The sequence below is a fragment of the Emys orbicularis genome, chromosome 4 (genome assembly GCF_028017835.1).
Source record: "Emys orbicularis isolate rEmyOrb1 chromosome 4, rEmyOrb1.hap1, whole genome shotgun sequence".
NCBI classification, from domain to species: domain Eukaryota; kingdom Metazoa; phylum Chordata; order Testudines; family Emydidae; genus Emys; species Emys orbicularis.
Window position 1 is genome coordinate 83446186 of NC_088686.1, and position 17080 is coordinate 83463265.

A 17080-nucleotide genomic window follows, 5' to 3' on the forward strand; every position below is an offset into this window, starting at 1 on the left:
AGAGGCCAACAACAGTAATTCACGGGGCAAAGAATATTCAAATTAAATTGAGGCATCTAAAGCCATGTAGAGGGCCCAATCCTACTCCAGTGACTCTCCTAGGCAGCTGAGTACATTGGACTCCTGTGAGGTCAAAAAAGAGTGGAAGGGACTCACAGGACTAGTCTTTTAAGCACTCAACTAAATGGACCATTAAAAAGGCTCCAGCACCCAGAAATGAGGAAACTGGGCCCTTTACACCACTATCAGGAGGTCCCAGTCCTGTACTCAACCCACTAGCCTACTCCTCCTTCCCACTAGGAAACTGGTTCCTGAATGAATGATTTTAGTCTCCTATTTAGAGAGTCCCAGAACATGTTACAACTGCAAAAAGGTTAGTGGGGAAAACCCACTCCTCACCCTCGGGTTACATAAATACAGGACAGTACAGACAAACTGATCACAGTGAAGTGGCCATGGCTTTGCAGTGCAAAATGTGCTTGTGAACAAAGTCTATCCTGCCCTGCAGCAGCTGCGCCTGCTGCTCGGACAGGAAGCCGAGCCGGCCGGAGAGGGGTTCGTGAGTCCGGTAGAGTCTCAGCAGCTCCGAGGCTGCGTTCTGCAGGCGGTGCAGGTCCCGCACCCGCTGGGCAGTGGCCTCCCGGAAGATGCACACGGAGCGGAGCAAGGGCTCGTTGTACTTGTCCCACATGGAGAGGAGCCTGTAGCCGTGCACCAGGCCCGCCTCGTTGTCTATGAAGACGAGGCCCCCGTTGGGTGCCCTGTGTAGGTTGCTGGTGGCCCGGTGCATCACCCTGGGGTCCCACTGCAGGCTGAAGAGGTTGCTGACCAGCCGGTCAAAGTTGGCCGTCAGATAGTCAAAGAGAATCAGGTCGGTCCACTGCACCAGCTCCACCAGTTGGGACTGGGTGAGGCCGCCCAGCTCCCCAGCCGCCAGAGGCTGCAGTCTCCTGCCCGACCCCGCCTCCGATCTCCAGGGAGCGGGGGCCACCACGTCGGTCAAGTTGTCCACCCACTGGGTGAGGCTGACCACCGCCCCCTCGGCCCAGTGCGAGCCCCGCAGCTCGTCCCGCACCTGCCCCCACTGCCTGCCGCGGGCTTCCACCAGGGCCAAGGTCATGGGCGGCAGGCGCTGCTGGATGCCCAGCAGCTCGGCCAGCCGGTAGGAGAGCGCCTCGCCCTGGATCTGCTCCGGGTTGATGCCGTAGCGGACGCAGGCGCGACTCCCGTCCGACAGCCGAGCCAGCCGGTTGGAGCTGCGACCGCACCCGCCCCGCTCCAGGGAGGCGACGCGAGCCGCCCGGGCAGTCTCCAACCACAAAGCCGTCTGCTCGGGGCCGAAGCCCGGGGGCACCTGCTGCTCCAGCGCTCGGCTCCAGAAGATACCCCCTTGCACGGGGGAGGCGGGGTCCGCGGGAGCCTCCTGGGCCAGCCGCTCCCTGGAACCAGGCTCCAAGTTCTGCCTCTGCCGGGGCTCCGGCTGCGAGCTCTGTCCGGGCTCCGCGGGCTGCTCCGGCCCCTCCAGGGGCTCGCCCCTGTCCCCGGCGGCCGGCAGCGTGAGCAGCGCTCGGAAAGTTTTCTGGGCGGCGCGGGACTCACCCTGCCCTGTCGAGCGGCGGTCGGGAGCTGAAGCTCCGGTGCTGCCGCGCTCCCAGCCCCGCTGTTCCTGGAGCAGCCTCCGGCCGGCTGTCCCCGCGGGGAAGCGCCGCTCCTGCTCCGCCGTCTGCTCCTGCTCCCGCTGCAAGCCGGTCCAGAGCCCCAGCAGCGAGCCCAGCACCAGGAGCCAGAGCGCGGCCAGGGAGCCCAGCCCGGCCCGGCCCGGCCGCTTCATCCTCCCGCCGCCGCCGCCGCTTCACTCCGCTGTTCCGGGACCTGGCGGCGGTGCAGCCCCGCCGCTCCCCGACTCCGAGCGACGCTCATTCATCGCCGCGCGGGGCGCCGGGACCCTCCAGCCCCCGGCTGAGACGCTGCTGCTGGGCGGGCGGAGGTTGTAGCCTCGGGGCCGGCTACGGGGTGTCGGGATCTCAGCTCCGGGACCGGCCGTTCCGCCGGCAGCTTCGACCGGTGTCTGCACCAAGAGCTACCCTCCAGCGATTGAAATTCACAGGCACCGACCGAGACCACGTGGGGAAGCGGGGGGGGGGGCGGAGACCCTCCCCCGCGCCCAGCATGGTCCTCCGCTTAAAGCGGCGATGCCTGAGCTCGGTGGGCCCACGCTTGGGGTGGAGTTGCCCGCAGGGGGCACCAGGGAAGGAGGGGATCCCGGCCAGCCACACAGAGCGCTGAGCCACCGCGGCCACTGGTAGCGGTAGCATCTACCGCTGTGAAGGGAGGAGACCGGCACCTCTCTGCAGATCACCAACACCGTCACCCCCACATCCCTTCCGTCCTCGGGAAGCACCAAGGATGCTGCACCTTTGGGCACAGGAGAGAGAGGGGGTCAAGCTACTAAATTCAGGCCCAAATTTCAGATGCCCCAAAGGCTGGGGAGCGGGGCGGGGTAGGGCAGCGGATCTGATTTAGTTTACGGGATAGATGGGGGTGGGGGCACTTGCAAAATCCCTCCACGTTCAGGGGCAGCTGGATAGATGCGGGATTTTGCTTCAGGTCCAGTTCTTGGCACTTCGTCCCTTAACGCACGTTGGTAACAGTGTGGAGGGATGCCAGTGGTTTGATTAAATCACTATTTTATACCCGATGGATGTTACTGTATCCGTTGTGCAGTTCTGGTCCCGCTCCTGCCTTCTAAACACACTCCCTCAGTTCCCGCTCGTTATCGCCATTTATTTATTAATGGCATTTATTGCTCAGATTACATTTAGCGCTAGGCGCTCTCCAAACACAGGGCGGTACCGTTGCCTCTCCCCCGCCACACACTCTAAAGAACAAAGGCAGAAAAGGGATACAATGCGCAAGCAGAAACCATGGTAGGCACATGGCAAATTCTGTCGGGTTCATGCAGATCCTTTGTTTTGTCTGATCCTGCAGATTAATCTGCTCAGGCAGAACCCCCAGCACTAATGAACTCATTGAGGCTCTGTCGGTACCAGAGGTTTACACTCCCACGGATCATCTTGTATGATCCTGTATTTCCCTCTCTGTGGTATCTATCACCCATCTCTTCTCCCCTCAGAAACCCGCATTTTCAGTGCCGGCGCCCACAGATCAATGCAGAAAGCACCTGTGGATCAGTGTTTTCTTTTTCTGCCAATTTTATTCCTTGCCCGGATCTCTCTATGAACTGGGGGCGTGGCTTTTAGAAACTGTCAAATGTTTGCCCAGTGCCATTATTTGAAGAATATAAATGCTAAGGATGAAGAGGATTTATTGGGGAAAACCACCAAGACTAATGGGATGAAATTCAAGTCAGCCTAAATTTTCTCTAGCAGGAAAATCTGCATGACAGTAAAGTTGTATTAGGTTGTGCATCACTTAAATCCATCCATTGCAGTTTAGTCAGCCAAGCCATTCCTATATAATTAAACCCATTGCTTAACCCATCACTTATCATAACACTGACATTTGTTATCTTACAGGATTTCCTTTTCCCCTCAATCCTGTGCACACACTGGTTTGTTATTGGTGAGTTGCTTATGCCCAGTGGGCTGTATCCACAGCTTTTTTGGGGAGGTAAATTAGCTGAGGAGTGCAGGAATTCACATACTGGGTTGTTATCACTCATGAATACTGGGCTATGGGAATTTATTGGTTCTTCAAGAAAAAAGAATAGTGGAACAATTTATGTAAAAATTACATAAAAGGACACAAAAAGTTATGGACTTTAACCTCACTCTTGCAATGAAATCACTGTGGCCAGATCCTCTCTGGATGCTGTCCCACTCGTGTGAAGTCACCCTTGTGCCACATTGGGCTCATTGCTGGATCAGGGCCTTTATAAACAGATCAAATCAAAATAAGGGATTTTTAAGTGCTGAGCTTCTGCACTGGTGCTTTGAGGAGTATCTGGTTTAACAGGAAGAGAAGATTTAACAGAATCTGATCTAATTTCACTGCTCAGCCTGTTCTGTATTATTATTTACACTACTTTTTGCATGATACAATTGCTTCTTTGCGCCAGCATCTGTAGAAAGGATCATTTTGGACCTGGAATAGATGTATTAAAATGCGTAAGTCTATTAAATGCCACGTTATTTACTTTGGCTAGTCATTTCTTTCAGTATTTTAATTTAAACTAAAACAAAGTTTTACAAGTCTATGGACTCGGATATTATTTTATTTGGGCAAACTGTAATGAAGGTTTCCACCTTGTGGAGCAGAGTGGAATTTCCTGTAGCTGAAAGAATTAAAGGTAGCCTGGAAAGGATTTTTTTCTTTATATTGGAATTTCCCCCTTCTAGTTTTATTTATGCTACATGAAGAAGATGGGGAAAGGGCATTTTTTAAAAGTATTTTTTCTGTTTATGTTCTGATTTCTAAGCTTAGTTTTAGTGATTGGCATCAGTATGACAATCCAACAACAAAATCAGAAGTCCCTTGCTGCTCAACTTTTCCTGGACTTTTGGGATGTCACATTGTCACTAGTTCTCCAGTCACTATAGAGTTCTTGATTAAACGAGACCTGGATTTCAAATGGAAAGACGAAGACAACTCCATGTTCTCCCCTGCTTTGTTGTTGGAAAAAACAACAAAACAAACAAACAATTCCCCCCCAAAGAAACAAACAAACAATGTACAGACTTCATTTATGCATCATAAGCTAAGCAAAGCACAAGCGTATTTTGTTCCTTTTTGCATTTCATCTTTAAATTCAAACCTCACAACTCCTTAGGGAAGCTCAAAGTGTTTACGTTGAAGACCTAATACCAGTGCTTCATTTTACCAGATCTAGAGTGATCTTTAGTGATGTGGATATCCATGGACCATGTTTGCGGATTGCGGAAGAATGCTGATCCAAATTTTATATCTAGAGCAGGGGAGCTGGAACAATTTTTATAGTGGGGATGCTGAGAGCCATTGTAAACCATGTATATAATGGAAACCACTTCAAGCCAGGGGGTGCAGCAGCACCTCCAGCACCCCTAGTTCCAGCACCTATCATCTAGAGCCCTGAAAATCCGCAGATATCTGCTTTGTACCCGCAGACAATGTTTGCGGATTGTGGATCAGATGTGGATACAAATTTTGTATCCACGCAGGGCTCTCACTATAGTGTTTGCAGAAAGCAACATCTTCAGTTTATATAGTGTGGGTTCATCTTCAAAGGAGACAGTCAACTGGTTTTAGGACCCACATTTATATGATAACAGTATGAAATATGAAGAGAAATGTTTTCATTCTATTTTTTGTTAATCTGGATTAAAACAATATTGGTTTTCTAACAACTAAACATCTCCCTGCAGTTCTGAGAATTCAGCATATGATGTTGTGTTAGCTCCCCCCAGAGGTCATAGCATTGCTCTGCAATGTCTACATCAACCAAAAGACTGAAGCCGCTGTATAGCATTTAAAATCCTCAAAAATAACAGGAGTACTTGTGGCACCTCTCTAAGGTGCCACAAGTACTCCTGTTATTTTTGCGGATACAGACTAACACGGCTGCTACTCTGAAACCTGTCATTTAAAATCCTCTTTCCCTTCCCCAGGGGTGCTGGAACAATGTGTATAGTGGGGGTGCTGAGAGCCATTGAATCAAGCTGTAAACCCTATATGTGATGGAAACCACTTCAAGCCAGAGGGTGCGGCAGTACCCCCAGCATCCCTAGTTTCAGCACCTATGCTTCCCCCAGTGTAGAGAGACAGAAGGAGCAATTGTTGGTTAGCCCCATGTCTCACCTCCTCCCTCCCTGTGTTAGCGTATGGAGGAGGGTCTGTACTGCACATTCCACAGTCACCTTCCTGGTTCAGCTACACAGGGGCCTTCTGCAGCTATGGAAGAGGAGGATGGATTTGCCTGTTAATTTTACTGTGCAGCAGTGTATCCATAGAGAAAGCAGATCTGATCAGACCTGTTGTAACTCATAAGGGTGTTGCGAAGGATAATTACTTAATTCTTGTTTGCAGGGTCCTTGGATGAAAGGCACTAAAGAAATACAAGGCACAGTGGAAGAAGTTGTCAACATGTATTAAGAATAGCACACAGTTTCATGATACTGACCTGTTCTAACAGCAATATGTCACATCCAATTGTAGCCATTAGAAGTTAGAGTATTCGTACAATGGCTTCATCATATGCCACATGGATTCACTGAAATAATGAGATGGAGTTACTATCCAGGCTGCTAACAATAATGATTCCCATCTACTATAATACACAGTATAATCACTCACCTTGCTAGTCATGAATTCAGGAATCATTCTTCTCCAACACTGAACCCTTATCACTGGATGCTGCTTTACACTAAAATTTGATCTTTGAATCCATATGCACTGAACAATGAACACCAGGTGTGTAATTTATGGCAGGTGATTGCTACAATGCACAGTTCCTGATATGCACAGTGCCATTACATTGACTAGCAGCCTCTTATTCAATGGCAGACTGAATATTTTTATTCCAGTAATGACACAGAATAGCCTCTCTGTTTCCTGTAACGAGCTTCGAAAAAACCCGATGGAAAGGGATTCAGGGCTGTAAATTAAATTTCATCCCCTATAGACACTAGATTTTTACCTGGATCCCTTTTAAATGAAAATCTGTGCTTCTCTCAGGATAAATTATGCTTATAATGAACAATCAGTTGGTATCTCCTGTGCTGGAAAATCTCAGTGGGAAAGGACCTTTGCCATTGATAAGAATGTTTTATTTCCTGTTTTCAGAGTGAAATAAACTTGAAGGTATTCAAGACACTCATTCTATTTACAGCATACCTCTTGAAATTAGTTAAATGGCCATAACTTGACTGAATCCCTTAAAGCAATAGCTGGGATATGGTACAACAGCACCTGAAAAAATGCTTAGCTATTGTCCTACACTACCCGACAAAGACAATAATCTAGGGTTTTGGTGAGTTAGCCTGTTGGCCAATTTACAGACACCACAAGCTGGAGTATTTAAAAACAAGACACTTGCTACCAGGTTGGACAGCCACCAACCAAGCTGAATTTCTGCTTGATTTGCAAGATGTTTAATATTCTGAAACTGTGATCAGTGCAATGTAAAGGTCTTGTTATTACTTTGCAGACATTGCTATGAGCAGCATGAGCATCATGAGTGTCTCTGAGCTGCTCTAACTTACATTGGGGAGTAGAGTTGGCTACTGGCTGGGCCTGGAATCCCATGAGGTGCAAAGATAAATTAAAGCAACTTTTGGCCTCCCTCCCCAGGGCCGCCCAGAGGATTCAGGGGGCCTGGGGCAAAGCAATTTTGGGGGCCCCTTCCATAAAAAAAAAGTTGCAATACTATAGTAACATGTATTTGGAAATGTAAAAAATAACCAGTGAAATACATTTTTAATAATTTGAAAATACACAAAATACATTATTTAAAAACATTAAATTCTTTAATGGTATGTATACATTTGCAATTACATAATGGGCTGTCGCTGGGTGATGGTGATGGTTGGTGCCAATGGGCTGTCGCTGCCTGGGGGTGGCGCTGCTGTTGCCTAGGGCTAGGTGGGGAGCTGGGCTCTGGGTCGGGGGGTGCCCGGCTCACAGGGGCTGTGTTCAGAGCTGGGGGTCAGGGCTGTGGGGGGATGGGGTCAGGGGGGTGTCTGGCTCAGAGGGGCTGGGCTCGGAGCTGGGGGTCAGGGCTGTGTGGGGAATGGGGTCAGGGGGGTGTCCAGCTCAGAGGGGCTGGGCTCGGAGCTGGGGGTCAGGGCTGTGGGGGGAGTGGGGTCAGGGGGGTGTCCGGCTCAGAGGGGCTGGGCTCGGAGCTGGGGGTCAGGGCTGTGGGGGGAGTGGGGTCAGGGGGGTGTCCGGCTCAGAGGGGCTGGGCTCGGAGCTGGGGGTCAGGGCTGTGGGGGGGGGGTCAGGGGTTGTGTCCGGCTCAGAGAGGCTGGGCTCGGAGCTGGGGGTCAGGGGGGTGTCTGGCTCAGAGGGGCTTACCATGCTGCTTACTCCCGCCTCTCCCCTCTCCTGGAGCCTCAGTGCGCCGCATCGAGGAGCAGCCCTGGACAGCGCTGCAGCAGCGTGGCTCCATGGGACCTGAGCTCCTGCCGCTCAGAGCCCCGCCCCCTTACCACGTGGCTCTGAGCGGGAGGAGCTCAGGCCACACCACTGCAGCGCTGTCCAGGGCCACTCCTGGACGCGGCGCGCTGAGGCGCCGGGGGATGGGGGAAGGCGGGGGTGGGGGGAGAGCCTCCGACATTCTCATGGGGGCCCCTGCAGGGCCTGGGGCAAATTGCCCCACTTGCCCCCCCCCCCCCCCCCGGGCAGCCCTGTCCCTCCCTTGTTTCCTGCATTGAATGCATTTCAGCTGGATGGGAGAATTAGGCTCAGAAAGTCTAGGGCATACATTCTGGGACTCCTGAACCCATGATATGCAGCATTGTTACGAGGAGCTGGGGGTTTTGTGGAACACTGTGGCTTCATACTGACACTGGGGAGAAGTCATTGCAGAGGGCACTGGTTCAGCCCTTTGACATTAGCTGACAATAAGAACAGAATAAAGACTTCAGGATTTGGCATATGTGGCTTGGTTCAGTTGCTATTGAAGTCAAAGGCCAAACTCTAAATGACTTCAATGGGCTCAAGGTTGTGCTCCTAGTGAGGAAGCAAATGGATGCTTTATTTTTCCTGTTCAGCTTGCATATGCTCTTTTTAAAATTTCTCTTTCCAGACTCCAATAACAATCCTTGCTGAGCAATGAAGTACAGGAACAGAATGTGGCTTTATCACATGCAAGTCTTATGCCAATCAACAGGTTCAAAGCACTCGTGGATTTAACAGAGGTCTCTTTTCTCCCACCTCTTTGTTTAGCAGAGAAGACGGTGATACTCTTCACGATCAAGGCAGTGACCCCCTCTGCTATCAGCATCTTTGAATTCTGACACTTCCTGGAAAGACTCCCCACTTTATATTAGTTGAAGCTGATAATGGGTATCCAGCTGCAGCTTCCCTGCAGGGGATCAGGCCTCACTAGTGCTGCTGAAATGCTTAGTCCTCATATTGGCTCAGGCAAGTTCCAGCCTGAAGTAGCATCTTGGCAGAAGATGGTATTTACCATCACCTTGAGGCCTTACTCCAACCCCCTTTAAAGCTCCAGAAGCCAGGGACAGACCCATATATATGGGAGTGCGATGGGTGCTGGTATCGTTGCATCAATTTCCCCTCTCCAATCAGCTTCCCCAGACTTACAGGCTATTGTGGTGCTTTTATGAAGAAGTTTTCTGAACTTTGCTAACATTGAGATAACTTAGCTCTCTAGTTATGTCACAAAGCAGGGTTGTAAGACCACCCTGTTCTGGTGCTACTACTGTAGCTCAAGGATTTCTCCACCACCACCTTCCAGTGGCACGGTAGGAGAACGCAGGTCCTTTCTTTACTCTGGGTTCTGATCCAGGAATGCTGTTGTGAGTAGTGATTGGACCACTTCATTCCAACCCTATTTCATTTCTCTAGATCACTTCCTGTCTAGGCCTATCTCTAGGAATTTTGCACAGTCCTGTCCTGTCCTCCCCAGATCCCTTAGAAGAAACAGCACATCACATCAGGTCTCAGGCTTGGTCTACACTTAAAAATTAGGTTGCTATAGTGACGTCAGTCCCAAGTGCGAAAAACACTCCCCGACTGACATATCTGTGTTGACCTAGCCCCCAGTATAGATGTATCTGTATAGATGGAAGAATGCCTCTGTCATTGTAGCTACGGGCATTCAGGGAGGTGGTGTTCTGATACTGACAGAAAAAACCCTTCTATTGGTATGGGCTATGTCTACACTATGGGGTTATGCCAGCACAGCCATGGTGAGCTAGCTGTGCCACTATAGTGTAGTGTAGACACAGAATAGTGTTAGTACCTGGGTCTAGTACTAGTCAATATTCAATATTTTCATTAATGACTTGGATAATGAAATGGAGAGTATGCTTATAACATTTGCAGATGTCACCAAGTTGGTTGGATGGACAGATGGGAGGGGTTGCAGGCATTTTGGAGGACAGGATTAGAATTCAAAACTACCTTGGCAAATTGGAGAATTGGTCTAAAATCAGCCAGATGAAATTCAATGAAGACAAGTGCAAAGTACTTCACTTAGCATGGAAAAATCAAATGCACAACTACAAAACGGGGAATAACTGGCTAGGTGGTGGTACTGCTGAAAAGGATCTGGGGATTATAGTGGATAGCAAATTGAATATGAGTCAATAATGTGATGCAGTTGTGAAAAAAGGCCAATCTCATTCTGGAGTGTGTTAACAGGAGTGGCTTATGTAAGACAAGGGAGGTAATTCTCCTGCTGTACTTGGCACTGTAGAGGCCTCAGCCTGTGTCAGTACTGTGACCAATTCTGGGCACCACACTTTAGGAAAGATGTGGGCAAATTGGCAAGAGTCCAGAAGAGGGCAACAAAGACAAATAAAGGTTTAGAAAACCTGACCTATGAGGAAAGGTTAAAAAAATTGGGCATGTTTAGTCTTGAGAATAGAAGACTGAGGGGGGACTTGATAACAGTCTTCCAATATGTTAAGGGCTGTTAAAAAGAGGACTGTGATTAATTGTTCTCCATGTCCACTGAAGCTAGGACAAGAAGTAATGGGCTTAATCTGCAGCAAGGGAGAGTTAGGTTAGATATTAGGAAAAACTTTCTAACCATAAGGCTAGTTAGGTTCAGGACTAGGCTTCCCAGGGAGGCTGTGGAATCCCCATCATTGGGGGTTTTTAAGAACAGGTTGGACAAACACCTGTCAAGCATAGCCTAGGTTTATTTGGTCCTGCCTCAGTGCAGGGGACTGGATTTGATTACTTCTCGAGGTCCCTTCCAGGTCTACATTGCTATGATTAGTTTCTCTTTTACCTTCAGTGGCTTTCCTGCCAGGCTGTATACCGGCCTAGAAAGCCATTCCCTGACACTGTCTTTATCCAGAACTCCTCCCTGATAATGAACCCCTAGGTTTCTTCTATATAGTCCTGGTTGATCACTTGTCCCACCTTTTTGGCCACCTAACCCCAACCAATGTCTGGATTCACTCTTGAAATGGCCACCTCACTCTGTTACTGAAACAGAGAAAGAATCAAGGCTGGCTAGATACCTAAGCAAATAGATGTGAATAGGCTGATCTTGATTCGTTCACCTTTAAACATCTCAAGATTCATAGATTTTAATGCCATAAAGGACCGTTATGATATTCCAATCTGATCTCATAGATAACACATCCACTCACTCTTGTATCAGGCCTTATAACTTGTGACTGTAGAATATATCTTTGAGAAAGACATTTCCTATTGATTTAAAGACTGCAAGTGATGAAGAGTCTACAACATTCCTTGGTAAGGGCACCAATGGTTAATCATTCTCACTGTTAAAAATACATGCTTTATTTAGATGTTCTTGCTAGGCACTCAATTACCACTGTGAGGGTCCCAGTGTAAGAACCTATATAGGCTAGACTAGACTAGAAAAATGAGGCCAGACTGAAAATAGAATGTCAATTTTTTAAAACAAAAAGTGCTGGCACAATTTTATCCTAACCTGCAGAAATATATCCAGGATAAATCTGAAACTTTTCAGCAAATGCTAAAAAAGTGCAGCTTCTGCATTGCTGGTAAAATGTTCTAATTAATCTTAAGGTAAAAACACCAGCTGTGCTAGTGAAAAGACAGCTGTTTGGTTGTTTCTAACTGAAACAGAAAAGGACTGGCTTAAACAGCAATGCAGAACTTTCAAACCCTTCATATTCCTGCTCTGTTTTGTGTAACCTAGAGAGGCAATCAATTTCTGTGACACTTCTCAGGGTACCCAGGACTGTGAGCCTCTCTACTAACCCCTGTTTTCAGCGTGAGGGAGTCTTACTTGTGCTTAGCTGGATGTCAGCTTCTTAATACCACCAGCCTTGTAGCCACTCAAGCACTCTCCTCTAGGTTATGCCAGCCCTTACTTGCCTTACAGGTTAACAATAGCTGCATGCCAGTCCCCAAGTCCCTTTGAAGCTTTCCCCAGAAGTGTTCAGCCTCAGACACTGGCTACTCAGAGAAAATACTGGGTCTGCCATTCCCAAAGGAACAGCATATACACCAGATTTTAAGATTCCGCTCAGGACCAGCACTTTCCTTAACACCATAGCACTGAGATATATTTATAGTGGTAATACAAATAAATGTATTATCAAAGAGTCAGGAGATAGTGAGTTAGGCTATTGGAAATAAATGGTTACATACAAAACAAAATCATAACACACTTTCTAGAGACTAAACTATCAGGTTAATCTCCCACCTAAAGAAATTTTACCTCACCCAATGTTTTCTTCAGTGATTTCAACCCAGGTTGGCTGAGATCCTGTTTTCATGAATGCAAACACACTGCCTATTTATTTCCTAGGTGCAGGATGAGGGGGTATCTTCTTTGCCTCCTACATATACCCACAGAGTTCATTGGCTGTCCTCAGACACAGGATAACCATCAGTGGCTTGTTTTTCCCTGTGTACTGCTTCCCTGTTGTCTTCCCATCTCTTTGTTAACACCTGACTTTGTGTGTAAACAGGCGGCCGTGATGTTAGCTTACAATGCTTAATTTACATCCTGACAGAGAGACAGGCAAATAAGCATCTTTTGTCTGATAGAAAACCTGTATTGTCACCTCTGTAGAAGACTCATACATTGATACAGACTCTAAGAACATATTTTCAGTATAAGTAACTCCTTACATAGTATCTGTACATACATTTCACTGCAATATTGATCAGTGTGACCCTGGGTTTAATTTAAGACATCACAAGACGTTCTTTGGTAAACCAGAATGTACATACCAGAATCAAGATACTCTTGTAACCCCCTTTCCAGCAGGCATTAAGGGAGTATCGGGTCACAGATTCTTTCCAGAGGCACATCAGCCCCTCCCACATAAAAGCTTGCAGGAATGGACAGGAAAGGCACAGCGTAATGTATTGGTCTCTTGCCCTTGTCTTCCACCTATGATTTTCCTCCTCCCTATTGCAGATTCCCTGACTCTTCATGAGATCGGGGTGAAGGGGGTGGAGGATGAAGGACAGTGCTGTGGTGGCATCTGACACCAGTCTTTTCTGCCTATGTGTAGCAGATTCCCTCTGCATGAATCGTAAAGGAACTTCTGTTCCCCCACTTTAGAAATTAGAGATGACAAGACCTATTAGGTCACATCTCAGTCATTCCCCTCCTCCCGCCGCAGTGCAGGATTGTTCCCTATGCTACATTCTCCAGTGCTTTATCTGTCCAATCTTAAATCATAGAATCATAGAATATCAGGGTTGGAAGGGACCTCAGGAGGTCATCTAGTCCAACCCCTTGCTCAAAGCAGGACCAATTCCCAACTAAATCATCGCAGCCAGGGCTTTGTCAAGCCTGACCTTAAAAACCTCTAAGGAAGGAGATTCCACCACCTCCCTAGGTAATCCATTTCAGTGCTTCACCACCCTCCTAGTGAAAAAGTTTTCCCTAATATCCAACCTAAACCTCCCCCACTGCAACTTGAGACCATTACTCCTTGTTCTGTCATCTGCTACCACTGAGAACCAGAATGATTCCAGTGTTGGGGTTTCCACCCTCCTCATTTTAATCTAGTAGAAACCTGTGACATTATTGACATGAACTGTGACCATATAGATCATTGTTGCAACTAAGGTCCTATAGTTGCACCAAATCTTGTACAAAGGAGGTTAAGTAAGGTGTCTATGGAAAGGTTGTAATTTGCTGGTTATGAATATGCTGTCTGTATGTGTGTATTGTTTTTGTATTTGAAGTTATGAATATTGGCTATGTACTTGTATTTCAATGCGTTTGATTCTAAGTAGCATCAGTGAAGCATTTGATAAGCTTCTTGAGAAAGGACTATTCTGAGTAAGTGCCCAATCCAGAAACACTTAACTGACAATGGACTTTGGGAGACGCCAATCCACATCTGAGCTTTTCTGGGAATGTTCAAACTAACATGTAAACAATGGTGTCGGCTTGCAAAAAGCTGAATCATTCATGGACATGTGACTTGCCCAGGTGGCTACAAACTCCATCTTGTTGCTGTGATTTTGCACAGAAGAACAATGGAGTTTCTGCCCACAAGAGAGAGAATATAAAAGGCCCCGGAAGCCCCTCCATTTTGTCTTCAGCTGGCTCAAGAATGGCCTCTCCACTCCAAAGAGATGCCTGAAAGAAACTGGAACAAAGGACTGTAACTACAGGGGTGTGAGTGATTGCTGGACCTAGGCCATAAAACACAAGGTTGGTCTGAAAAGGATTGGGCCCAGATGAGGAAGGTGTCTAGTCTGTGAAAGAAGCTTATTGGAACATCGCTGAGGGTGAGATTTACCTGTATTCAGTTTCCTACTGTATTAGGCTTAGACTTGCGTGTTTTGTTCTATTTTGCTTGGTAACTTACTTTGTTCTGTCTGTTATTACTTGGAACCACTTAAATGTTTGTTTAGTTTGGAAAAGAGAAGACTGAGAGGGGACATGATAGCAGTTTTCAGGTATCTAAAAGGGTGTCATAAGGAGGAGGGAGAAAACTTGTTCACCTTAGCCTCTAAGGATAGAACAAGAAGCAATGGGCTTAAACTGCAGCAAGGGAGGTCTAGGTTGGACATTAGGAAAAAGTTCCTAACTGTCAGGGTGGTTAAACACTGGAATAAATTGCCTAGGGAGGTTGTGGAATCTCATTCTCTGGAGATATTTAAGAGTAGGTTAGATAAATGTCTATCAGGGATGGTCTAGACAGTATTTGGTCCTGCCATGCGGGCAGGGGACTGGACTCGATGACCTCTCGAGGTCCCTTCCAGTCCTAGAATCTATGAAATCCTACTTTTTATACTTAATAAAATCACTTTTGCCTATTAATTAATTAAGAGCTCTCTATCAGTGTTATAGAGGGCGAACAATTGATGAGTTTATCCTGTATAAGCTTTATACAGAATAAAACGAATTCATTTGGGGTTTAGGCTCCCAGAAAGACTGAATACTGGGTGCTGGGAAAATACCTGTTAACTGAGAAACCTCTGGACTAAGTGAATCTTAGTTTTTGTGAACTGCAGGGGGACATGGCCCAACCTCTTGGTCTGTGCTGTAGCTGACTGGAGTGTCTAGCTCAGCAAGACGGGAGTGGAAGGAAGCCTTCTCTGGCAGGCGGGTTTGTTCTCAGTGGTATTCCAGCACATCTAGTGACAGTCTTGAGGGAGTTTCTGTGACCAAACCCGTCACAACACCAATGTTGAAAATGTTGCCAACTCTCATGATTTCATCATGATTAGGGCCTTACCAAATTCATGGCCATGAAAAATGCGTCACGGACCGTGAAAACTGGTCTTTTGTGTGTTTTTACTATATACTATACAGATTTCTCAAGGGAGACCAGCGTTTCTCAAATTGGGGGTCCTGACTCAAAAGAGAGTTGCAGGGGGGTTGCAAGGTTATTTTAGGGGGGCCACGGTATTGCCACCCTTACTTCTGTGCTGCCTTCAGAACTGGGTGGCTGGAGAACGGCGGCTGGTGGCCGGAGGGATGCAGCTGCTAGCCGGGCACCCACCTCTGAAGGCAGCGCCCCACCAGCAGCAGTGCAGAAGTAAGGGTGGCAGTACCATACCATGACATCCTTACTTTTGCGCTGCTGGTGGTGGCAGCTCTGTCTTCAGAGCTGGGCTCCCAGCCAGCAGCCACTGATCTCCAGCTGCCAAGCTTTGAAGGCAGCACCGCCACCAGCAGCAGCGCAGAAGTAAGGGTAGCAGTACCGCAACCCCCCCTACAATAACCTTGTGACCCGCCCCACAACTTCTTTTTGGGTCAGGACCCCTACAATTACAACACTGTGAAATTTCAGATTTAAATAGCTGAAATAACGAAATTTACAATTTTAAAAATCCTATGACTGTGAAATTGACCAAAATGAACTGTGAATTTGGTAGGGCCCTAATCATGATTCTTGTGATATTTGATATTTTTTTTGAAGTACCAGCCATCGGAATCAGAAAATTGCTCGAAAAGCTCAGCTGTCAAAAAGAAGAAGGGGGAGGTTTCTCGCCCTTCTGGGTACAGAGAAAAGCTTGAAAACATGCACCTTAGATGCACCAACACCAAATAAAGGCAAATCAAAAGAAATTTGTATTTTTTTTTAAATGTCATTATTTTAAAGGACTTGACTCATGATTTCTGATTGCTTGGGGTTGGCAATACTGGGAATGTTTCCTGATGCTCACTCTACACTTTACTTTGATCCTTTCCAAATTTCTAAGCCTTAGTAACCAGACCATTAATATTCAACAAATGCCCCATTGATTACATTTTTATTTACCAAGCATCCTTTTAATACATGTAAATAGTTAGATGCAAAAGGCAGTTATTGCATATGACTGAAATTCGTTATTAAAGCACTCATCAAAGGGTTAGCACTGTGCAGTGTGCACTGTATCTAAAATGCCCTCAGCATTTTTATAGTCAATAGGCATTTATTATAGCGGTCTTATTGGATCAAAATCTATTTAAAATCAAAATGAAATGTAGGTGCTTCCTCTGAGAACTGTAATGCATTTCAGTGACTGTTCAGTGTAACTGATCCAGAACAACTATTAGTCCCTTGGCCTACGAAGCCTATGCCTGGATGCTACACAATGCAGTATTAAGCAACCAGAGGTGGCTCAGGACCTGGAGTCAGGGGATATAGGTGCTATTCTCAGGTGCACTGCGCTGCTCTTCTGAGATATCGCCTACTCAACGTTTTGGGAGGAAAGAAGTGTGACTAGGGCCTCCTCATCCCCTTCCCCTAACAATTCCTGGCTGCCTTGGGGTTTGTCATAAATATAAAGGGAAGGGTAACAACCTTCCTGTATACAGTACTATAAAATCCCTCCTGGCCAGAGGCACAAAATCCTTTTACCTGTAAAGGGTTAAGAAGCTCAGGTAACCTAGCTGGCACCTGACCAGAAGGACCAATAAGGGGACAAGATACTTTCAAATCTGAGGGGGGGAAAGGCTTTGTTTGTCTGTTCGTTTGTCTGTCTGTCCTGT

The 17080-nt window shown here is 47.2% G+C and overlaps 1 protein-coding gene across 1 annotated transcript; it reads right to left on the minus strand.

Moving 5' to 3' along the window:
• Window positions 1–439: 439 nt before the first annotated feature.
• FJX1 (four-jointed box kinase 1) lies at window positions 440–1831 on the minus strand. Its single transcript, XM_065404431.1, has one exon. The coding sequence runs from the start codon at window positions 1829–1831 to the stop codon at window positions 440–442; it is 1392 nt and encodes a 463-aa protein (XP_065260503.1).
• Between the last annotated feature and the right edge of the window lie 15249 nt (window positions 1832–17080).